Source organism: Polistes canadensis, unplaced genomic scaffold (assembly GCF_001313835.1).
Source record: "Polistes canadensis isolate GaletaPanama2010 unplaced genomic scaffold, ASM131383v1 scaffold_17, whole genome shotgun sequence".
Lineage (NCBI taxonomy): Eukaryota > Metazoa > Arthropoda > Insecta > Hymenoptera > Vespidae > Polistes > Polistes canadensis.
In genome coordinates, this window is record NW_014569564.1 from 859,349 (window position 1) to 885,060 (window position 25,712).

Genomic DNA, 25,712 nt, shown 5'->3' on the forward strand with positions numbered 1-25,712 from the left:
CTTGATATTTAAATTTCGCTTTACAGATGTCTCATGAAAAATTAAGCGAATGTCGTAGCTTATGTTTTTTGAGAACAGAAGCATTTTTGAAAGACCATTTACAATAAGGACACTGATGATTACATATAGATTTATCTCTCTCATTTGCTCTTAAGATTTTATCGTTCCAACCAATAGGTAATGGATTTCTAATGAGCTTACTATTCTTATCAATATTGTTCATAGGATAAATATCTTCCAAATACTTTTTTAAGACATGTTTTATATGCATATGTCTCTTTACATCTCTTTTGAAATTATAGTTCTTCGGGCAATATGAGCAACAAAATCAAACTACTACTTCATCTCTAACAAGTGCATCCTCTGATGAGATGCAATCAATTTGGTAATGCTTCTTCCTTATATGTCTTATTAAATCTTTTTTGTGATTATAGAGATTGGGATACTGCGGACAACAGCATCGAGAAATTCTGAAATAAGTACTTGTTACGTTTTCTTTCCTTGCAGATTTGAATTCACAATTTTTACAATAACGCTTCTCAGATTTGGAGCCATTTATTTTCATATGAAGTTTTGACGACTTTTTGTTCTTCAACAAAATATTACACATCGAACACTTGTAGAAATTCTTATAATAGTGTGTCATTATGATCCATCAGGTGAAACTGCAGGTCCAAATTTGTGTCAAAAAACCTCTTACACACGTAACATATAAATACATCGGTCACATTCGTTTTCGATTGTTCAAAATGCTTGGTAGTTAATGGATTTGGCACATCTGGAATAATACATTCATCTGCAGGTTCTACTTTTATTTCGATTACGGCTTTTTCCGAGTTCATTATTTGTCCATTTATCGATAACGAGTTGTTTATCGTTATTGGTACTGCATAGTACTCATCAGTTCCGTGTATTAAGAGATAATTTTGCTCGAGTGGATCTTGGACTGCGAACCTAAAAAATTAGGATATATTACTATTAATTTCGTTAGAAAAAAGAAAATATACTTAGTAAATTAATTTATCTATATATGCAATAAAAAATAAATTGTATATATAGATAAATATTCTTACTAAAACAATAAATTTGTGTATATGTATATTAATACACATATACAAATATACGTAGATAATAGAGAAAGGGACATAAATTCTCTTACGTCAGAAATTTTGTCAATTGGATTATCTTAGGATCAGAGAAAGATACCAATTCGAATTATGCCGAAGATCACAAACACTTTCCTCACTTACAATTCGAATAGTCGAATAGCTGTAGAGCAGCTGTAATAAATCTATTTTGTAAATTTTATTGTTATATTAAAAGTAAGTGTATTCAAGTGCACTGTAAAAATTGTAAAAATCATAATAATCAATTTCATTATTTTGAACATAAAATATTATAAAGATTTCCTATTATATTTTATAATTTTTCTAAATAATAATAGCGAATAGTTATAGGATATAGAGTATTTACAAAATTATATTTTATATATAGACCAATGTATTTACAATAAAATGATCATCGATGGCAGGGTACGAGCAAATATCGCAAATGATATCTTTTTTAAAAATCTTATTTTTTTATCGACTTATTCACGTAAGAAGATATAATATTCCACTGTTTGTATATAATAAAAAATAATAAATACAAACATAAAAAATCGTAAAGATATTCGACAATACAATTATTTTTGCGATAACAGTAAATATTATTTTCATTTATCAAAAACACATACATTTAATTCAAATACATATCACATAAATTCTATGCTGTACATTGCATCATCCCAGAGAAATATATTTTTTTAAAACATATTTTACTGATCCTTTTTTTCTTTATACGCTAGAGAAAATAAATTTACATTTTATGTATATGTAGCAAAATATAAAAAGTCATGAATTAAAAATTCACAAGTCATTAGAAAATATTATAGTTTTAGAGCGTAGGTTTAAATAAATTTGTGACGATTTAATGAAAAAAAGAATTAAGTAAAAAAAATCTTAAACTTTGAAATTACGAATTACTTATCTGCATCTTAGTTTTTTTTCTAAGCAAGTTTTTTCTTTTTGTGTAATTTTCAGTTAATAAACGATGCTAATAAATAGATCATAATAATTTTTAAAGACATTAAGCTTAATTTACATACATAATGAACTTTCTTTGTGCGTTTATCTCGTTGAGAAAAAGATATTACAAATCTTATTTTACATTCGTGTTTATGATGATCTTGTCTTGTACACCGTGCAATAGATTAGTGATTTTGATTGGAGGTGGTGGTGGATGCACACCAGGATGTTTTCTTCTATGCAACATCATTGGAGATCTCTGTGTGAAACTTTGACCACAAATATCACAAACGTAGGGACGTTCACCAACGTGTTTGAGCAGATGAATTTTTTGGGAACTCAAACAACCAAATGTTTTCCCACAAATCGCGCAGAGATAAGATTTTTCACCAGAATGTGTTCTCAAGTGTTTTGTTAGGCCATATTTAAATTTAAATTCCATTCCGCATTGTTCACAAACATATTTCATCTTATGTAACTCTGCATGATTATCAAGATTCTTTTGACTTTTAAATTTCTTTCTACAAGTAGAACACTCGAATTCCTTGATTTTGGTCTTATGTTTGTAATGTTTATGAAAGTAGAGAGAGCTTTTGCTTGGATATGAAGATCCACAGATATCACAAACGCAAGATTCAGTATCATGATCCTTCATATGCGTAGTATAGTCTGATTGAACTTTAAACATTTTTCCACACTGTTCGCAACTGTAATTGTAATCCTCCGTGTGTTTACGAATATAATGAATTTTAAGATATGGCTTTGTTCTCGCTTTGAAATCACACAATGTGCATGCATGTAATTGTGCCGGTTCGTCGTGTATTTCCATGTGTCTTGATAAATAAGCACCAGTTTTAAATCCTTTCGAACAAATTCGGCACTTATGAGGCCTCGAATTGCTGTGTTTGAACATATGACTGGTGAGTTTGCTCTTGCGATCGAAAGTAAAGTGACAAATCTCACAGGAGTATGGCTTTTTTTTTAATCTAACCAATCTATCAGACTTTGTTTTCAAATTCTTTTCTTCGCACATTTTTCTAAAATCAAGAGGAGTATCGTCCAAATCATCCGTAATATCAATATTTTCTTTAATACGTTTTTGTTTACTTCTCGTTTGTATAGAACTATCACTGTTCTTTTCTTTCACTACACTTTTCTTTATAGAATCATTTTCGTTTGGGTTTGGTTCCTTCATCATAAAAACGCTTAAAGATTTTGGAATGCGAAAGTAGTCATCTCCCAATTTCACTGTGAGAAAAGATGGACCGAGTGAGTTGAGTGAGTTACACCTAAAAACATTTCAAAGCCAATTTTCCAATCAGTGATTATTCTAAAGATTAATTCATCTGATTTATCGTCATATATGTGTTGATTTCTTTTACAAAAAATTAATATCATATCTAGCATGTGACAATTAACAAAAATCTCAGTTTTCACTTTTTATTTCTTTAGAAGAAAAAAATGAAATTTCTTATACTTCAATCATCCTACCTTTCGGATTGAGCTGCAATATTACTTGACGATGCATTAGGAAGTTCTACTGTATTATCATCACTGATATTCTGTGCTCCATTCTGAGTAGATGCTATGTAGAATGGCTCATTACCCACCGTCATCGTTACACGTGGTTGGATGTATAAAGGATCGTTGTTATTGGTCATCCTAAAACAATGAAACGTAATTAGAATCGAATGATCACAATTTTATTTTCATTTTTAAATCATGCGGTCAATGGACTCACAACTATCTGCAATTTTTTTTTATAAATTATGATACTTCTTACACTTATATATAAGTGTATATATATAATATAACATATACATATATATAGTATATATATACTATATATATATACTAATATATACATATACATTTATAATACTCATTATAATTTCACAGTAGTAATAAGAAAACTTACACTTAAAATGTTTATTATTCATATAGAAATGTAATACTTGCAAGAAAATCACCATGTTTTTGTCATATATGTATTATCAGCAATCTATAATATAAATATATACACATTTAATTTTATTTTATAATACATATCATTTAACAATATATAACACAAATAGAGTTCATATAATACATACACAAAATAACATTTTATAACTGTTCATTCTTATATTTTATTTTTATGCATATCTATAATCACATGTATGTTTTTTTCAAAAAGTCTGAATACTTTTATGAAATATTTATATATGTTACGGTCAATGTAGAAAATCCAGGTATTGTATAGAATACTCAAAGGCAATCTAGGATATATGCTTAGGTTGGCTATGTTAAGAACATTGTGAACAAATTTTTAAATTTCCATAGTTTATTTCAGTTACACGAACTTAAAAATACTTCTCCCTCCCCCTTAACATAACCAACTGAAGCATACATTCTAAATTGACCAAAACCCTCTAGGTATTCTAGAGGTTGGCCGGGCAAGGTACGAAAAATATGCTCAAAATATATATTGCCAAATCTTAGTGGACATTCTATACAATGCTCAAATTATGTACATTGACCGTAACACATACATATATATATATCCAACTATAAATTGTAAAATTGTAACCCTAACTATAATCATACATGATAACTAACATGAGTTTCATACTGTACATCTTCATTTAAGCACTTGTGGTGAAAAAAGGAAAAATATTACACTTCGAATAATCCTTATGCAAAAATTAATTAAATTGTTTGATATATTTAAACTTATTAATTGTTAATTAGACCATTTAAAAATGATTTTGATTTCATCAATCTATTTTTTTTCACAAGTTTTGGTTACATTTAAAATATAATAAGTTATCAAGGAATATTTCTTCATAATTCATTTTGAACGAATTTTTAATTTAAAGGATAAAATAAAAATTGACTAACTTTAAACGTATTTGTATGGATCAACAAAAAAGAAGTTTTCTTATTAATAAATTCTTTGTTATATAAAATTTAAATATCTACAGACTTGAAAAAAGACGAAATCTCTTCTTTTTTTCTGTCACTATTAATTGATTCATTGTGTAGTATACAGACACACAAATACAAGGAATATTATTCTGTATAGATTAAAATTTTAAATAAAAGTAGATTCAAAAATATATATATATTTCTCTTTAAAAAATAAATTATTCAAATCGAAGCACGTTTCTATGGAGAGAGACTCGTAAACGTGTATGCACGTTCAATGAGATGTTTTGTTTATCTGACCGTTTTGAAATTTCTGCATATAACTTCTGGCAAGTTCAGCAATTTGTGGACTGGGTAAGACCAGCGGTGGAAGTGGTCCTGGATGATTTCTACGATGTCTTAGAAGGCTGGATCGTTGCGTAAAATCTTCTTCACAGATGTCACACTTATATGGTCGGATTCCAGCATGAGTTAGAACGTGTTGGTGAAAATTGCTAACGCATGTAAACACTTTTTGACAAAAAATACAAGTAGAACTACTTGGTCTACTGTGTTTAAAACGTTTATGACTTTTCAACTCTCTACTTCCAATAAAACTTTCACTACAATCTGTACACTTGAATCCATTTTCGTGTTGCAACAAATGTCTATCCAATCGACTTCTATGACAAAATTTTTGAGGACAGAGATGACAAGGAAAATTGTAGAGCTTCTTATGAGCCTTCCTTTGATGAATATATTCGTGTCCCTTAACATCTCTTACCTCCTTACCACAATACCGACAAATTTGTAACTCAAATGGATGAGCTTTCTTTATATGATTCGTTAAATCTATCTTTAACTTATAACTTCTACCACATTGTTCGCAAACAAAAACTGGATTATTCCTGTCATGAGCACGTATATTATGCCGTTTCAAACCACCCTCGCTTTTATACTTCACATGACATTCCATACACTCGAAGAAATAATCTGGTCTATGTATCACCTTGTGCACATTAAGAGCAGTCTGTGTATTGTAAGATCTCTTGCACATGTCACACTTGTATTGTTTTTGATGGACTACCATTACGTGCCGTTCAACATTCTGTTCATTACTAAATTGTTTATCACAGAATGGACAAACATTCCGTATTTTATCCAATAAATCAACTTCGACATTCTCTTTGCAAATTTGTACTGAAGAATCCATTGTTGTCCTCTTTCTTATCAATGTATTTGTTTCTGAAATCGATTCACCGGCATTAACAAATTGGAAAATCACAAATGTACTTTCCTGATGCTCTCTTTCCTCTTCTTCTTCTTCTTGTTCTTCTTCTTCCTTCTCATCCTCATCTTTCAAATCTTTCAAATCTTTCATATCTTCCTCTTCCTTCTTTTTCTTAATATCCATTGTTTCTTCTTCTTCTTCTTCTTCTTCTTCTTCTTTTGATGTTTTTTCTCTTTCAACGTCTCTTCTTTTTCTCTGCTTCCTGATATATTTTTCTCTGAAACAAGTATACACACAGTTAATAGAATAAAAATCACCAAATTAGAGGGAAAAAAAATAAGTCTTAACATGCAAATATTAAAAAAGAAATCAAAATTTCGTATATGTACACGGGTACAATTAATTTTATTTAGCCTTTACGTCCAATCTTTCTTTCTTATATGTGAGTATCTGAAAAAAGAAAATTAATATATTTTGTAACGAAGAATATCATTTTTGTTTCAAATTCTACCTATTTTACTATTTATTATTCTAAAAACTTTAGAAAAATTTTGAAAAAAAATAAAAAAAATAAAATTAATACATATTAATTAATAAAGAAAAATGGTATCCTTTCTCTCTCTCTCTCTCTCTCTTCCTCTAATAGATTTATAATGAATAGAAAAATATTTTAAACCATTTCACAATAAAATCAATCGATTTTGTCAACAAAAAAATATTTAATGTACTTTTACTTCTATTCAAATTATTCTTGCCTGAATACTTCCTTGGATGTTGAAAATTTCATTGTCCATCTATAATTTCATTTAATAATATATTTCGAATTTCTTTTAATAATTTATAAGTTATAAAATCAAATATGCTTTAACATTGCATTGCTAGAAGTTTTATTTTCATTCGTTTTTTCTGTCATCTCATTTCAGATTACATCACGAAAAATGAAAAATATTATATATTCCTTTTAGTACTCAATTTTATTTCTTATTTTCTTTACAGTAATACTATGTGATTACATATTCTTCTCGATATTTCTTCTTATTAGTCCTCAATAAATATCAATTATCTGAAACATCCAATTAATTTAGTAAATAAAAAAAGGAAATAGAAAAGATAATACAATCGTAATAATATGTAGAAATAATGAGAAGCTTACTCTTATTAGGAATTTTTCCTAGGATCTACCAACCTTTTTTTTTAATAAATCTGGGTTTGGCCTGAGAAGATTTTCATAATTTATTTAATAATCTTTTTTCTTCTTTTCTCCTTTTCTCTCTCTCTCTCTCTCTCTCTCTCTCTCTCTCTCTCTCTCTCTCTTTCTAAATCTATATATATATAGTTTTATTTGTTTACTTTACATAACTTACTTTATACAAAGCTAGGGGAAAAAATTGAAAATTTCTAATTGACCAAACAATGATGGATCTTTAACAAAATTGTCTTAATTACTTGTGTGTGTGTATGTGTGTTAATCATACAAAGTATTTCAAATTAAAACTTTGCAGTTTTCTTCTTTTCTTGGCAAAATAATATTAAGTACAACGTAAATTAGTTTTTCCTTTACTTCAGCGCAAAAAAGGGCTTATTTAACTTTGCATTATTATTTATATTGATAAACTGATATACCTTACATCATCATCGTAACTATGTAACTATTAAATCTAAACTTCTGTACATACATTCAAATATGTCAATTTATGAATACTTTTACTCACTTATACAATACTTTAGTGCCATTCCTTATTCACTCCTTTTATCATACACTATGCGAATTTATATAATAGTATAAAATCTTGTGACTGCTTTGAGTTATTAACCATTCTAAAAGCATACATACATCACTCTTAACATACATTCGACTGATCACTAGCATGAACGAAATTTTTATTTATTTTTTACGTATTCTAAATAATAATAATTATTATAATAATAGTAATATAATAATAATAAATTTTTAATACATAATGAAAATCAAGTGCACCCTGTTTAACTCTCTTCGTTGTGTCATTGAAGGCATGTTGAAATATTCTTTTTAATTCTTTACTAATTTTAAAGAGATTTTAATTTTACATAATAGTTCAAAATTAACACAATTCCTCTTTCTCTCAAAGAATATGTATTATTCCTTCCTTTCTTCCATTCATCCTTTACACTTTATTTTTCCCATTTGGAATTTCTTTAATTTCTGATATATACAATAATCGATGAATTACTCTTCAGGAAGACTCAAGAAGATAAATTATTTTCATAATGAAAGCATTCTGTGATATAAGCATGTAATCATAATAACAATAGTAATAATAATAATAATAATAATAATTGTATATCTAAATAATTTACAAATATTGTTGTCGCTCGTCTCTTTATTATAAAAAAATGTTCTCTACAAAGAATACAAAAAAAAAGTATAATTGTTAGATGTAACAAATATACAAAAAGAGAGTAATACAGTGTAATGTATGAAGAAAGCCATGGAACACAGTCTTACAAAGTAATGGCAAATATTTGAAACATACATTGAAAAAGCAAAGAAACTTAAGAAAATGAATACAGGTACGAATTAATATACAAATCAATAACTAAACTATCAAATTTGTTAGCGAAAATGAATTTGATCGATTTTGTTAAATTAAATTTTGTTTAGCGAACATATACGTGCATACATATGCGCAATCTTACACAAACATACTCACATACATGCCTGCCAAATAAACAACAGAATCGAACCAAAAATGTCACTGTTGATCGAATATTGTTTCTTTTTTAAACGCAGGTGGACTTCTGGTGTGCCGTGAGATTACCCTGACAGGAAAAACCACGATTACAAATCTGACAGACGTAAGGTCTCTCCCCGGTATGTCCGCGTCTGTGTATAGTTAGAGTCGATCTTTGTGAGAAAGCCTTAGGACACTGATCGCATTGGTATGGTTTTTCGCCTGTATGAACGCGCCTGTGCATCCTAAGATTTTCCGAATCGGTGAATCCCTTTCCACATATGTCACATACGTAAGGTTTTTCGCCGGTATGAATTCGTCGATGTTTCTTCAAATGTTCAGCACTGCTAAGACTTTTGCCGCAATAATCACAGAGATAGAGTTTGGTTGGATTGTGACTCTCTTTATGGCGAAATAATGATCTCTTGGTAGCAAGAACGCGACCGCATATATCACAAGCAGTACTGGTCGTCACCTTGTTGGCCTTCATGTCTGGATGCATTCGACGGCAATGTGCTGAGAGTTGTCTTCTTAAGAAAAAGGCTGTTCCACAGATTTGACAGTCAAACGGCTTGTCACCAGAATGAATATTATAGTGTTCCTGCAGATCAATAGCCTTACGGAAATGTTTGTCGCATTCGTTACACTTAAACGGTAGATCAGCCTTATCTGTGTGCCGTAACATATGAATGCTGAGAGCAGCTAATACCGTAGTCTCATAGTCGCATTGCTTGCACATGTAACTTGGATAAAAATGAGTCTTCTCGTGCCTAGTAAGATCGCGAAAGAGACGGAATTTTTTTGGACAGTGCTTGCAAGTCAGATCACCAACGGTATGCCGTAACAAATGTTTTCGGTAATTGCTCTTGTGCCGGAAAACCTTGTTACAGGTTTTACAGAGTAACTCCGATTCTGGTTTCTCTTTTTTCACTTTACGACCGTTGTGCTTTTTCATGTGTTTTCGTAGATTAACAAAAGTTTGAAATACTCGGCCGCACTGAGCACAAGTACTTTTACGTTTACCCTTGTGCTCGATCTCATGATTGTCCAAAAGAGTTTGATTGGCAAAAAATACGCCGCATACTTTGCAATTATATGTAAAAGAAAGATTCTCCTCTTCATCATCTAAATCTACTTCCTGTTTTATCACCTTCTGTTGTCCATGATCACTGTCAGCAGTAACTGTTAAATTCTTTCCTGCTTCTTCGCTCGCATCTTCTTTCGGACGCTTTGCTACGGTTGCTCTCTCGGGCTCCACATCCTTCTTTACCAGGTCGAGTTTCGTTAACATTAACATCGAGTAATAGTCTTCAGAAAAGGGCGGTAGCCGGTTGTGGTACCTGAAATGTGAAAATTCAAATGGCCACATCAGTATCTCATATCTCCTATTATCTGATGATCTGTATGTGTTTGTTTGTTTCTTTCTTAGTGATTCTGGCATCCGACAAATTGCAAGAAATCATGCCTCCTGAACATTATTTGACACAATTCAATATAAGTAAAATGTAACTATCTATTTTAACTGCGATTATAAATCCATACTAGGTTTATTTTACGGTCGCAATATTACAGGACTTTGATGATGAATATCGATTGAAATTCTTCGATATCGATTCAAAATGTTTTTAAGAAAATATAAATATCACGTCATATTATGTTACAAAATTTTGTTTACAACAGATTTTTTTAATTCAAAACTTTTTTCTTTCTTTTCTTTTAACAACACCTCGTATTATAAGATATTTATTCTCTCTAATTTTAAAAGGATTACAAAAGATACAAATATATTTGTGATTTTTTTTTTCTTATGTAATCAGACAGAGTTAAGTTGGTGATAAAAAAAAAAGAATAATATTGTAATGCGAAACGCTGTTTAGACAAAAAGAAAAAAGGAATCGCTCGAGATCCATAGATATAGTAGAAGATACGAATCACCTTTTCGATGATGATTTACACTTTCTCAGTAGCACTTAGTAAAAATTAGAAGTTTATTTAGGTTGAACAATCATAACATTGACCACATGTATTTTGTTATGAGCATTCAAGAGTGCTCTAGAGACGAAAGATTTGTTGCAAAGAGTGCACTGATAAGGTCTTTGTCCAGTATGATATCTCTTGTGAATGACCAAAGTGGAATGTTGAGTAAAAGATTTGCCACATGTATCACACGAATATGGCTTTTCTCCGGTATGAGTTCTCTTGTGAACAACGAGAGTAGTCCTCTTGTGAAAAGCTTTGCCACAAACATCACAAACGAGTGATTTCTCGCCACCGTGAAGTCGAAGATGATCTTGAAGTGAACCTTTAGAGGAAACTGATTTTCCACAAAGATGACAATCGTATTTGTTTTCGCCAGTATGTGATTTCACATGTACAACCAAAGAATTCTTATAAGCGAATATCTTGCCACAAAATTCGCACTGATGTTTCATAGGCTTGAAATTAGGATCGTGTACCTTCGTATGTCGTACTAATGTATGATTATTAGGAAACGATTTTCCACAAGAATGACACACGTGTTCCTTGGCACCATGCCTTACGTTCATATGACCATGTAACTCAGCATTCGTGAAGAAGCCTTTATTACATATTTCACAGTATCTAGTATATTTTTCAAAGTGTCGTCTTTGATGTGTCGCCAATTGTGAAGCCTGAACGAAAGCTCGACCACAAACGTCACAAACGTAATTCCTTTCTCGTGTGTGTATTCTTTTATGTACAGCTAAAGTGTTAGTTCTCTTAAAAGATTTGCCACAAACATCACACTGATATGGTCTTGCATCACTGTGTGCAACTAAATGTCCTTCGAAGAGATTCTTCAATTTGAAACGTTTAGTACATTTGTTACACTGATAATAATGTTTTTCTGAGTCTTTTAACAAAGTAACTGTACGATCTTCGACATTTTCCTTCCTCATTTCTTCTTCTTCTTCATTATCATTATCATTATCATTATCATTATCATTATCATTATCATTATCATTATCATTATCATTTTCATCATCTTCATCAACATCTTCATCATCTTTTTCTTCTTCTTCTTCTTCATTAATTTTTTGCATTGATGTGTCCTTTTTTATCATCCAATCGTTTTCCTCTAAAGTGATTTCTTCCTTTATGATGGATTCTATCAGTAACGTATCTTTAGTTGTTTCTTCGACATCTTCGTTTTTTCCCAATAAGCTTTTACATCTGGAATGAAAATAAAAGTTGCGTGGGTCAGTCGTTAAACGTAATGATAACTTTTCTTTCTTTATCTCTGGATCGTTTATAGTTCTGGATGGTCAAATACAACATTGGAATAATTGTTAAGGACATATACGATTTTTAGGGATGTTATTAGGGAACATAACTTTTTTTTCTTATGTTTTAATCAATACTGTACTGTAAATCTATATATATACATCTTCTTTCTTCTTTTTTTTATTCTACCAGACTCGCTGTGTTGTCAGCATTTTGATACAATAGTTTCCTTAGAACTATTAACTTCATCAAAAGTTACAATATAAAACTTTTTATTTAGATTAAATGAACAGTTTAATCAGTTACATCAGTCGATACTCGTTTTACTTTTAGTATCTGGAACTTTCATTTTGGAGTCATATCGAATCTCACGAGTTAGCTTCCTTTTATTACACAGTTTAAATCTGAAAATACAATTATTAATAAATTCACATGTTTTATCTAATTGAAATATTTACAATAAGAACTTACCTGATTATAACGAAATCGAAATAATGAGATAACGGGTTATAAAATCAAAAGAACGTATTGGTGTTTATATATATTTTCTTTTTTGATGATTCGCTTATGATTTTTATTGATTGATTACAAAATATATCATTAAATAGATTAATCTATACAATTAGAATTTTTGTTATTCGTAGGAAAAGCACCATAAGAGTAATTATCTAATATTATAATTATAGATCTAATATAATGCACTTGTATAAAAAAAAAACAATATGCATCAAACAATATCAAATATGCTGAAAAATTGTTTCTGTAAAGGCCATTATTTAAATCATTCATTATCGAAATGAGTCTAGATAAAATTAAAAAAAATAGAGTGACGCAAGAAAAACGCACATTTATGACTCATAATATCTATTTCAAATGCATAATATATATTTAATTTATGATCTTTCCAACATAATCCTAATGTTTTACATCAATCTATGATTTAATCAAATACTTTACTATAAAAATGTGAAATGAATATTTTTTTTATAAAGAACACGAGCTAATAAATATATTTTCTGTTTCAATGAAAAAATTAATGATACAATTAACCAAATTTTTATATATATAAGGCACTATATAATTAATAAAATAATCAAATTTCATTATAAATCTAAATTTGAAGTTAAGCTAGTAAATCAATTTTGTCAAAAAGATAAAATAATAATAAAAATAAATATTAATAAGCGCCTTTCAATATACGAATTTAATTAGTTGTAATAAATTGAATATAAATGATATAATATGCACGGTAAGAGAAATTCTTTCTCTCGTTTATCGTTTTTATATGCTACATTTTACATTTACAATTTACATAACATTCGCGTGCAGAATCTTTTATTAGAAAATACTACTAATTCAACATAGATTCTTTGGTTTAATTACTTGCTGTCATTGTGCGACTTCATGTGAGAACTCAATGATCCTTGTTGGGTAAACCTCTTCTGACAGACTTTACATTCATATGGTTTTTCACCTGTGTGCGTTCTCAAATGCACAACGAGATATTTCTTAACACTAAACGCTTTTCCACATACTTCACAAACGTGTGGCTTTTCACCTGAATGTATTCGCATATGAATTTGCAAATAAGTTTTACTCGATACAGATTTTCCACATATTTCACAAGTTATTTGATTTTCACCATTGTGTATCTTCAGATGTACCTTCAAAGCAGCCTTCCAGTGACTTTCAAAATTGCAGATATTACACTTATGTGTCTCACGTTGACCATGAGACTTGACATGCATATTTAAATAAGCTGAACTTGCATAACAAGTATTACAAATTTTACAAACAAATGGTTTCTCACCAGTATGCGTTAATAAATGTCTCTCTAGTGTCTGATTTGTGTAAAATCCTTTACCACAAATTTTACAATAAGTCACATATTCCTGATTGTGCTTCTTTTTGTGCAAACGCAAATCGTATCCAGATACTTTTGAGATACCACAGACGTCACAAGTAAAACGTTTGCTGTGTTGTTTTAAATGTGTCTTCAAGAATTCTTCGGTTTTGAAACATTTACCACAGAGAGCACACTGATATGGCTTTTCTTGTTGATGAACCTTGATCATATGTTTATGTAACTTCTTTTCATTAAGAAATACCCTATCACATTCTTCGCAACGATTATCGTAGTCCGTAATGTCCTCAGATTCATTTTCATGTTCATGTTTGTGCTTATCAAGTTGAAGCTTCTTTCGGAATTTCTTATTACAAATATCACATTGATAAATAGTTGAATATTTTCGGTTTGGTAAACATTTACTATGATGACGTACATTACTTTTTTCTAGTTCCGGCTTGCAATATATTTTTCTTGTTTTCTTTGAATATTGCAAAGAATCGTTCATTGTAATTTCTTTATTTTCGTGTTTAGATAATTCCATTGTATATCCATCATGTTTTGTCCCATCGCACCTGCAATAAATAACATACATCAACATATGTGAAGAATTTAAAAAAAAAAAAAGAGAGAGAAAAATCTATATGTTCTTGGTCAAAATCTTTTCTTCCTGTTGTTCGTTTTCTTCCAATAAAAATTAGATTTTCAAAGTGGGCATCTAGAAATAATAGATGTTTCTTTTTGATGTGTTAATGAACAAACATCACTTCTCTTGATGGTCAACATCAAACAAATAAACTTCTACTTTAAACTGAAATTTTTTTAAAGAGTTGACACATGTCTTCTTGTGGATTAAAATGAAAAACTAAAAAATATAAAACAATGTATACACCAATCTTTTAAAAACGTTATTAGAATTTGTTTCTTAGCATTCCGTCCTTTACAGTGGCGTATTATTTAAGTGAAATAGTAATACGAAACCATTTATGGATTATAAATAATACTTATAATTTATTTTAAAATGTTATCAATATGATTGAACTATTTACAAGGTCTTTCGAATACGATTTACAAAAACAAAAGATAAAATTTTTTTTCTTTAAATAGATCATAGAAAAATATGTTTGATTTCCCTTCCATAAAATCAAAAAGTATACGATTTAATTTAACAATTATTCTAATAAATAAAAATGTTTATAGTTTATGAATGATTGTTAGTCAATATTGTTAATTAAGTCCATGCAGAAAAAATATATATTACTTTACTTCAAAGTATAAATATAAACGTGTATAAATGAAATATTTTTTGTTTAAATATTGTAAGATGATTGTTTGAGTTCTAATTACAAGATCGACTATTAAATCATTTGGTGCCGTCGTGTCTACGGAGATGTGCACTCAAAGTACCACGTTGTGTAAATCTCTTCTCACAAATCTTACACTTGTATGGTCTTTCACCAGTATGAGTACGTCTATGCTTGATTAAATACTTTCTCGAACTAAATGCTTTTCCACAAAACTCACAAATCTCAGGCTTCTCGCCTGTGTGTATTCTGATATGAGTCTTCATGTATTGCCTTCTTATCAATTTTCCACAAACTTCACAAGCAATTTGACTCTCGCCTGTATGTGTCCAAAGATGCTCCTTATAGCAATAACTATAGAAAGTCTCGAATCCACAAATATCACACTTGTATTTCTTCCTGGTACCAGGCTGACTATGAATTTTCATGTGACTCCTTAAATAAACTCGATTGCCGAATGACTTATGGCAAATTTCACAAGTGCATGGCTTGTCATCAGTGTGCACGCTCATGTGAGTTTTTAATGTTGCTTTCAGATAAAATCCCTTATTACAAATCTTACAAAACTCAGTGAACTCCTTGTTGTGACGTCTGATATGAATTTTTAGGTAATACTCGGAGGTAAGCTTGGCCCCACACACGTGACAAATGTGTGGAGCACCATGAAGAGTTTTGTGGACATTCAAATACTTTTTTTTTTTGAATACCTTATGACATATGTTACATTCAATCGGCCCAACACTTGGTTCAGTTATCAGTCGTGGCTTCGATTTCAATTTTGTTACCTTTTCTTGATTATTTTGTTTCTTTCGTTCAATAATATCCTTGCAATGTGTACGCCGATGCTTGATTAACAACAATTTTTTGACAAATTTTTCACCACAAGTATCACACTCATACTTCTTTTCAGCCATACGCAAAGCTTCTCTTGTTCTAAGAATTGATTTTTCGGTTCGATGCACTAACAAATTTGCTTCAGTATTAAATTCCTCATTACAGGACTCACACTGGTATGTGAAATTAAAGTCAGTAGTATTTTCTTGATGGACAATGATCGAAGATTTATCATTTCTTGTGTTCAGTTGTTGATGCGATGATCTCGTTCGTACTGTCGTAGCAATACTTGTATATCTGAAAAGACGAGAAAATCGATTGAGAGTGATTACGAATCGTCATTGATTTGACTTAAGTGTGTTGTCTTAAATGTTATTTTTATTTATTTTTTTTGTCTTAAAATATCACGATATGTGGATGCCTATCTAAAAAACAAAAAAAAGGAGAAAATAAAAATTTCTTACTTATTTCAAACAAGGTAATTATTTACTTAAAAATTATATCACGCAGTGTATATTCAATTTGTATTATTACTTACTTCGACGTGATTGAATAACCTTCGGTCAACGATGAATCTTAAAAGCCTTCTCTAAAAGTATTTCCATTTCTTAGAGAGACTATAAGAATATGGATCGTATGATTGTTATAAATATCATAAACTAAGTGCTACATTCAATTATCGAAAGTATTATATCAAATCATAATTCATAAAAAATAAACTTTCTTTTTAAAATATAACTATTTATTTAATAGAAAAGAATACGGATGTGACTTTATTTAAGATTTTCCTTACATTAAAGTACACCATAGTATAACAAAATATATGTATGAATAAATATAAATTTATTTGTAAAGACATTTTTTGTTCTACTTGTTTTTTTTTCTGCCACTTGGAAATTTCCGTGTAATTTATAATTATTATGTTTATTATTATTGTTGATAATTATGAACAAATGTATACGTGCACTGTAAAATACAATATTAGAAATATATGACATAATCGAGAATATCTCGATAGTAAGGCACTATAATTTTTAATCATTCAAAAGAAAAATGTATTCGATAGAAACTTCTATTAACGCTCGAATAAACAAAGTGGCATTAAATTAATTGATTATCGCTATAGAAATAGGAACGAAATACGAGTATGCATGATTCTAAGTCTACTACAATAACTAGAAGCAAAATTGAGTATTAAAGATAAATAGTGTATGCATAAAAATTAAAGACAATATGGACGGCTCAACACTTGGAATAGGCCAAGTTAATAACATCTGTCAAAATAATTTTTTTAATAGCAATAAGAAATACAATAAATAATCTTCAATAAAACAAAAGATAATAACTTGGATAATCATCACTTAGATTATTACTTATCCTTTTTTTCACAAATTCTCATAGAGCACGTAAAATTGTTGTTTTTTTTTAAATAATTTAAAATAAAATATAATAAATAATAGATAATATTACAATTTAAATTTAAATTTAGTGTCAGTATTAACATTGTACTTTCACGTGGTCCCTAAAGTGAAAATTTAACAAATTTACGTCTTTGACGTATAACGATGTGAAGAAACATAACATAAAAATAAAAACAAATTTAAACAATGAAAAAATTCCTAATTATTTAAATGAAACAACATTTCGAGCCAATCGTTTAGTATTATTTTAACTCGGCAACAAAATCGTCACAGTATCAAGAGATTGTTGTTCATGTTGTTGAAGCTGTTGTTGATATTGTTGCTGTTGCAATTCTCTTCTTTGCTGTTCTTGTTGTTGCCGTGCATTTTGTTTAGCGTGAGTCTTCAAATGAGAATTCAGCATGGTCTTAGAAGCAAAAGACTTGTGACAATAAGTGCAAGGATACGGCCTGTCCCCGGTATGTCCACGCAAGTGTACAACCAAAGAGGTACGTTGTGTGAATTTTTTCTCACAATGTGTACACTTATGACGTCGTTCGCCCGTATGGGTACGTCGATGAACACTTAAATAGTTTTGCGATATAAAACCTTTCCCACAAAAATCACAAACGTGTGGTTTCTCGCCGGTATGTTTACGCAAGTGTACCGTCAAATAAGTTTTACTGGAGACAGCCTTACCACAGATAGGACAGACATATTCATTGGACGGTCCAACGTTTCCATGTGTCTTCATATGTACTAATAATACTTGTTTTCTAGAGAAACGCTTATTACACAATTCGCAATGATGTTTCTTCTGAGGTGGAATGTAATCAGGCTGATGAAGTTTAGCATGCAGTCTAAGACCCTGACAATAACGAAACGTTGCATTACAAATCTCGCATTGAAATGGTTTTTCGCGAGAATGCAACAGTTGGTGATCTTGATAGCTATTACGTGTCGTGAAATCAAGACCACAGATCTCGCATTGAAACCTTAATTCAGGATTGTGACGTTTTTTATGAATAACGAGACTGTGTCGATGTATAGTGACATAATCGCAAAATTCGCAACTGTAGTTTTTTTCCGGTGTCGCGTGTTCCTCCTGATGTTCTACCAGTGCTAATGACGTTGGATAATTGCAACCACAGTGCTCGCAAACAAACGATTCATCCGGTACCTGTTCGTGACTTTGTAGATGTAAAACTAAAGCGTGTTCGTTGACGAATACGTCACCACAGAAAGTGCATCGAAGTATCGTTTCCTCAGGCATCATTGCTTCGGCATTTTCCATCTTTGCTACATCCAATGGATCATTCATCAACGTGTTGCTGCTTTCAACGCTAAAGACGTTTTTCATTTCGTTGATACCACATTGCTGTTGTTCCTGAGGCTGATGATGTATCGTGATCTTTGAGTCAAAATATCTGGAAAGAAGAGAGACACAAATAGGAATCAATCAATGCTCTAATTCTGTCAATCTTTCGTACTTTTGACTTTTTTCTTCTTTAAAAGGATTCTTACATCTTAAGCAGGATATTTACAAGGATGATTACCGTATACACGAAATCGTTTTCATCGTTGGACAATAAAAAGTACTTTGATAATCTTATACCATATTTTGTGTTTAATTAATGTAGCTCTCTCTCTCTCTCTCCCTCTCTCTCGCTCTCTCTCTCCTTTCTCTTAGCGCATACCTGTGTCTCTCTTCTCGCATTTAAAACTTGTGTATGTCGTAAGGATTTGGAGTAGTACTTATTTATAAATCGAGGAAAAGAAATTGTACCTCTTGTATTATCTCTTGAGTATTTATTTATTCATTCATCGTAAAGAATAGTTTAGATCTGCTTAGCCATCTATTACCACGAAAAACTGAAAAATATTTGTTAATATTATTAAATTATATATAAAACTACATAATATACGATAACCGAAGAAATAAGATGATTTCTACTCATTCCTTAGAAATAGTAGACATACTCTATATAAAGATACGAGTGATTACCATACGTCGATAATTGCAAGTGACTTTACCGGCGTGCTATTTAACAGTAGAATACTTTACTTTTTTTTTATATTTTAAAAATTTATAATTTTTTTTGTATATTACGAGCTTAAATTTAAAATAAATAATAATACTTATTCGTGAATATATATTTATGATGTAACATTTACAATAACTTTAATCCGACATAAAAGGTACATCGATAGGTGATGAAAATAGTTTTTAACGATTATTCACCACCGATTATACGTATATATAATTATATTAAATTTTTTCTTGCAGTTACTAATACTATCAATTAATTAGGTACAAATGTATAAACATTTTTATACTTACGTTTTATAAACACTTAGTGTATTATAGCGGCAAAATTTGGCCCGCTTGCAGTCATGAAAAGCACCTAATTTTGTCGAAAGTTTATTTTTTGTTCGACTATTGTGATACTACGCAGTTTAAACCTAAGAACGTCGTCTTAAATTCGTATATATATATATATACTGCACATTTCAAGTTAAATTGCATTTAACTTCATAAATTTCTCATTAATTCCCGTAATCTCAAAAGTTACGTACACAAAACGTACGTGTCACTTTCTTATATATTCATTAGTTTTAATCCACATGATGTTTTAATAAGATAATTAAGAAAAATTAGGCACATGTCTTAGGCACGTTAAACTTCAAATGAAATCTCAATATATCCTATACAGGTACAAAACACAATTCTCGCGAGTAATTAACAAACTCGAACGAGATAATTACCTAAACGTATACTACTCTGCATTATCCATTAATATTCCTGTTTAGTTATTTTTGTATTTCTATCTAAACATGTATTTTATTATATGCCTCTTTACGTTCAACGATAAAAATTTCTCTCATTTGATTGTTTAATAATATGATAGAGGCATTTCAAACGATATCACAGAGATCATATTAGACACTAGAAGCTAAGTATCAAATAATTATCTCATTTTTTGACGATATTGCATTACACTAACACAACCTGTTAGAGTCTTCAAAACTCCTTATAAAATTAACATCGTTATATACAAAAGACAAATAAGAAAAAAAAATAATATTAATAATAATTCCAGGTACTTCGAATATTCAATTAATAAAAAAAAATGTTCAAAATAATCATTCTACCTATTTATCTTACCTTAAACTTCCTTGTTTTTCCAATTTTATATGTGTGTATATGTACATACACATAAATATATAACCAAAAAAATCTTCATTTAAGCTATCACGAGAAACAATTGTTTAGATAAAATATCCTTTTCAATGTTTCTTCATATGATTAAGCATAATAGTTCTAGTAACGAATCCCTTCCCACAAAGTGTACAAGTGTATGGTCGTTCTCCAGTGTGATAACGACGATGAACCGTGAGGGTAGATGCTTGAGTAAATGATTTACCACACATGGCGCATAAGTAAGGCCTCTCACCAGTGTGAATACGTTGATGAACGACATAATATTTGCGATGAGTAAAACCCTTGCCACAAACATCGCAGACTAATGGCCTGGACCTGTGTACAGCCTTGTGACTGGTGAGGGATTCAATGGTGGTAAATTGTTTTGAACAAGAGTCACAAGGATAAGAGACTGTTGTCAACGATTTGTTGACATTAGCAGCAGCCACCGTTGAAGATGGAGGATAACTGACAATGGAAGGGTTAGTTCCAGTAACCGTAAGATTAGGATCTGTTAGAGAGACTGCATTGCTGTCTATTGCGAGTCTGTCGTTGACATCGATGCTAGGTTTGTGAGTTTTAGCATGATGATTGTAAAGATTACGCGTCTCAAAACGCATAAGACATCTTGGACAAGAGTAGGGTTTCTCCTGTCCGAGTTCGTGCATCCTTCGGTGACGTTCCAAGAGTGTACGGTATCGAAAACTCGCTTGACATCGATCACAGCCAAAAGTTTTCTCGACATTGCCTGTAGCAGCACCAGCAGGTACGACGACGGACATACCGGACATCAATCCGGTAGTAGAGTTCGTGCCACGAGAAGTAGGCACGTTCGACGTAGGTGCACCTAGCACCGATGAGGAATGCGGCGCGAGTTCGTGTGTCGTCTCGTGCATCCTTAGGTGCGCAAGAACGAAGAAACTCCTCGGGCAAACGGAGCACGAGTACCTCGCCGTAATTTCGACATTTTGTTGCTCGTACTCCGGCCGCCTCGGGTGACTCGTTTTCACGTGATAATTTAATTTCAGAGTACTACGAAACTCAAGACCACAGGTAGGACAGGGATAGGACTCCGGGAGGATGAGCTGCGACTGATCCATCAGAAGACCACCTTGATCCGGATAGATCATTGAGAGATGAGATGGTATCGTTTGTAAAGTCGCTGAGGATAAAGTCAATGGCATCATCGACGATTGATTCGAAAAGATCGAATTTGTCTGGAGAAAATTACAACCGATCGCCGTCATACCGGCCTCTCCCGTCTCGGGTGAAGGCGACGGTGAAAGTATTTGTCGTAGCATCCCTGATAATCCTCCGAAAGTTTCGCCACCCCCTCCTCCTCCTCCTCCATCCCTGAAATCGACAAAAGCCAAAGATATTGCGGCAAAGAGAAATAACCTTCAATTAACACGCAGATGGTATGCTTTTTGTTTCACATTTGATTCTTCGTGTTCTTTGCTTGCTTTCATCTTGCAACAAACAGTGAGCCAGAGATAGATAGAAAGAAATAGAAAGAAAGAGAGAGAAAGAGAAAGAGAGAGAGGAGAGACAGAGAGTGTGTGAAAAAAAGAGTTGATGCTTGAATACGTGTTTTTTCAGTTTCATCCACGTGTATGTGTATCAATGTAAGTGTATTATTTTTGCAAAGTGATTATAGTGCAAAGTGCGTAAGTGTTATTGAATTATTTAAAAAAAGAAAAAAAATATATAAGACATGTGAAAAACGAGAACACATGTGCGAAGTTGGAAAAGTCACTGTCTAGTTTATCTTTGCCCGTTATTGACTTATGATTAGAGCTCGAATTATTATATTCTGCAAGGGGAAACTGCAAGGGAAAACTGCGAGGGGAGAAAGATAGTATATATGTAGAGAAAAGAATGAGAAGTAAATAGAGAGAAAAATAAAAGAGAATAATAAAGAATAAATATAAATAAGAATTGTAGCATAATCCGATATTAAAAGCGAAATTTTAAAATATTGCCCATTGGTGGTATTCTTCGATCCTTGAAAGAGATAGATTATATATAAAAATATGTTAAATATCAAATAATTGAAAAAAAAGAGCAAAGTCTCACCTTTGGTATGACATTTCTTGTGTAATCTTCGACTGGTAATTCTTAAAATAGACTGCATATCAATTTTTCTTATTCGAACACTTATATTCTTTTTTTCACTACAACCTCACGATTGAATACGTAAAACGTAAAAATGGTACGTCTTAACGCTTCAATGACGGATTACATAATACAATTGTCAAGTTAGCTCTTATATTTGTCGGAAGGGTGTGGAAAAAAATTACACCGGTAAAAAACCGACGAGACGAATTTAAGTTCGTAAATAATTACAAACCAAATTGTCGTCGAAAAACGCGTTTGTTCTTCGCTAATTTCGAAAAGCGGAAAAGTACGTTGAAACCCGAACGCTGCTATCGCTGCCAAATGAAATGCGGCGCGAAAGCGCGAAAACGCGAGAAATATAAAAATATTATAGATCAATGTATGGCGCAAAATGCAAGCCACGTGTGTACGAAAGATTAACATAAATTAAAATAAATCGGATGCTCGTAAGATTCTTTTTTTTTTAAATGAATTGAGCAAAATTTAACAAAATGAGCGTACTCGTATTGTATATTGCAATCGGATAAAGTCCACGAATTGGTTGATATCTCAACGTCAAGATGATGAACAAAATAAAAGATCTAACGTCAAAATAGAGACGTCACGATCGATCACCTTCTTGGAGATACAAATAGAAATATATAAAACAAATATATGCATACGATTATTCGTTAAGCACATAATAATATAAATAAACAAAAAAGAAACAATTGAACTAATAAACACTAATCACCTTGTAGATTAACAATATAAATTAAAGAGATACTCGCCTGAAATAAGAGTTTCTCCACGTAGAATCCTAGTTTATATTTTGTTTAGAGTGACGTATACACTAGCTTGTTTCCTCTTCTCGTCTATCTTCCTGCATTTCGAGCAATTTTAGTGTCGCGTGCGACTTCCTTCGAAATTCTCGTCGATTGAACGTATGTTTATATCAAGGGATACGTTCCATTCTTATTTTTTCTTTCGTATGTTTTGGTTATTTTTGGTTTGCAGATTACGATGCACTTTTATCATATTTAATTTCTTCATATTCAATAAAATAGAATTTAACGGAAACGTATTATGTTATATATGTATCGTATGTAAGGAGACATGTATATCTCTCTACGAATGACATGTCTCCATGTATATTCAAAGAATCGTCGTCGTATATCAAGTGATCGCACTTAAAATATAGAGCGCAATTAACGAATCAATGTGATCTTTGACTATAATTGTAAAAGCGGAGGCATTCGAAAGCACGAGAATAACGATATATATGTATATACAGTCGCGTTGGTAAATAAGTTAACGATCAATATGTAGAAAAATTGAAGAAATTAATGGAATATGTTTAATGGGATGATTTAAAAATATATATATAGTATAGAATTGAATAAATGGGTATTCAAAGATAACAAATTTGTATCGATAAAGAAAATAAAATCAAAATATGCAATATAAATACAATAATAAAATTGGAAGTAAGTTAACGCATTTTCTTAATTAATTTCATAAATGCTTGATGAGACTCAAGCCCAAATATTGTAGTAGTACTTTCAATACATTTGTATTGGTTACGTGTTTGTATCTTAACAGGCTAGTATTGTTACCTTGGTTTTATGCTTAAAATCATTTCCTTTTTGGAAAACATAATTATATTGTACTCCAATTTTCTATGTAGAAGAAAACATAATTTTGCAATTATTCTGCATATTGTTCTGCTATCAATGATTACCAGGTTTAGTTACCAGGTGTATATTAAAACATCATGACATAACAGAATTATATCTATGATTAATCATTTTTTTCCTTCCTTAAACATACTGATGTCTAATATTATTAAACATTTTTAATTGTAACTTGTCGTTCCAAAAAATAATTTCAAATACTCAATTGAATTTTCTAACTATTTGTGGCTGTGAATTTTAGACATTTCAGTAATAATTACTTTTTAGCTTGCAGTCATGTTTTCTTTCTGCTCTTGGGATTAAACGAAACATCCCTTCTCTTTAATATGATCATATGTTTAATGTGAACTCCTAATTTTTATAATTTATATATTTACTTTACAGTTGAAGATAAGAAATATCCATCTTTATTGGGCTTAAGCATCTTCAATTTCACTTTAGCAAATCATTCTCTATTTCTTATCATATTTAACAAAATAATAATCATTAGTATTTAAAAGTAAGTTATGAATATGATGTGTTCAATGTATTGATAAGTATAAAAATAAATATTGCAATGATTATTTAGAACAAAATCCGAAAGAATTATACAATCGTTAACTTACTTTCCGATGATTAAATGTATTTTTTCCTGAATGATCAATTTTACAAATTTTTTTATACTATTATTAATAACAGAGTACATTCTGTCATTACTGACTAAATTAATAATTGACTTCAATTATTTTTTACATAATTAATAATTTTTAAATATTGCATTAACATACTTACTGGCGCGACTATATTTAAACGAACGTTATATTCATATTAATGTGGAAGAACTTGGCGATATTTATTCCTCTGATCGACCAAGCATTCGTAATGAGCGTGAACGATTAAACTTATACTTAATCAATCGGTTTGTGACTTTTTGAATCGACCGATTTGATGGTCGTGTGCGGCATTTTGTGCCTTCACGTAAGCGTGGGTATATTAATATCGACAACATGTAAACATCTTCCTTTTCGACTGGACAGAGAGTGCCATAATATGTTTGTTTAATCTAAGAATTCAGTATATTATTCCGATATAGTATTTTATTTATAAAGTTTCTACATGTTTTCAAAATAAATTTATATAGAAGAACCCTCTGTCCACTGATCGTACACGTATATACAATAACTAGGATAGTGATCGTTTTAATGAGAATTAATAAATA

The 25,712-nt window shown here is 30.7% G+C and overlaps 6 protein-coding genes across 7 annotated transcripts in view; all 6 read right to left on the bottom strand.

Annotated features, from left to right (window-relative positions):
• LOC106793677 (zinc finger protein 850-like) overlaps nucleotides 1-25,712 on the bottom strand; it is a 47,553-nt gene that overhangs the window by 18,565 nt on the left and 3,276 nt on the right. The gene's annotated exons all lie outside the window — the stretch shown is intronic.
• Nucleotides 1,465-24,291, bottom strand: LOC106793698 (zinc finger protein OZF-like). Its single transcript, XM_014760840.1, has 3 exons — nucleotides 23,612-24,291; nucleotides 3,558-3,728; nucleotides 1,465-3,355 (listed from the first exon to the last, which is right to left on the bottom strand). Exons 2-3 carry the CDS (start codon nucleotides 3,725-3,727, stop codon nucleotides 2,200-2,202), a joined length of 1,326 nt encoding a protein of 441 aa, XP_014616326.1. The 5' UTR covers nucleotide 3,728; nucleotides 23,612-24,291; the 3' UTR covers nucleotides 1,465-2,199.
• On the bottom strand, nucleotides 4,025-6,250 carry LOC106793702 (zinc finger protein 525-like). Its single transcript, XM_014760846.1, has 2 exons — nucleotides 5,274-6,250; nucleotides 4,025-4,068 (listed from the first exon to the last, which is right to left on the bottom strand). Exons 1-2 carry the CDS (start codon nucleotides 6,163-6,165, stop codon nucleotides 4,061-4,063), a joined length of 900 nt encoding a protein of 299 aa, XP_014616332.1. The 5' UTR covers nucleotides 6,166-6,250; the 3' UTR covers nucleotides 4,025-4,060.
• Nucleotides 8,546-10,913, bottom strand: LOC106793699 (zinc finger protein 664-like). Its single transcript, XM_014760841.1, has 2 exons — nucleotides 10,830-10,913; nucleotides 8,546-10,234 (listed from the first exon to the last, which is right to left on the bottom strand). The coding sequence occupies exon 2, from the start codon at nucleotides 10,189-10,191 to the stop codon at nucleotides 8,944-8,946; it is 1,248 nt and encodes a 415-aa protein (XP_014616327.1). The 5' UTR covers nucleotides 10,192-10,234; nucleotides 10,830-10,913; the 3' UTR covers nucleotides 8,546-8,943.
• On the bottom strand, nucleotides 12,324-15,442 carry LOC106793701 (zinc finger protein OZF-like). Of its 2 annotated transcripts, none has more exons than XM_014760845.1 (2): nucleotides 15,424-15,442; nucleotides 12,324-14,558 (listed from the first exon to the last, which is right to left on the bottom strand). In XM_014760845.1, the coding sequence occupies exon 2, from the start codon at nucleotides 14,525-14,527 to the stop codon at nucleotides 13,517-13,519; it is 1,011 nt and encodes a 336-aa protein (XP_014616331.1). In that variant the 5' UTR covers nucleotides 14,528-14,558; nucleotides 15,424-15,442; the 3' UTR covers nucleotides 12,324-13,516. The 2 variants fall into 2 exon arrangements, with proteins under 2 accessions (XP_014616331.1, XP_014616330.1); XM_014760844.1 differs by lacking the exon at nucleotides 15,424-15,442 and adding an exon at nucleotides 15,331-15,415.
• LOC106793700 (zinc finger protein 239-like) lies at nucleotides 16,985-20,547 on the bottom strand. The gene is made up of 3 exons (XM_014760843.1): nucleotides 19,863-20,547; nucleotides 19,046-19,393; nucleotides 16,985-18,948 (listed from the first exon to the last, which is right to left on the bottom strand). The coding sequence occupies exon 3, from the start codon at nucleotides 18,879-18,881 to the stop codon at nucleotides 17,790-17,792; it is 1,092 nt and encodes a 363-aa protein (XP_014616329.1). The 5' UTR covers nucleotides 18,882-18,948; nucleotides 19,046-19,393; nucleotides 19,863-20,547; the 3' UTR covers nucleotides 16,985-17,789.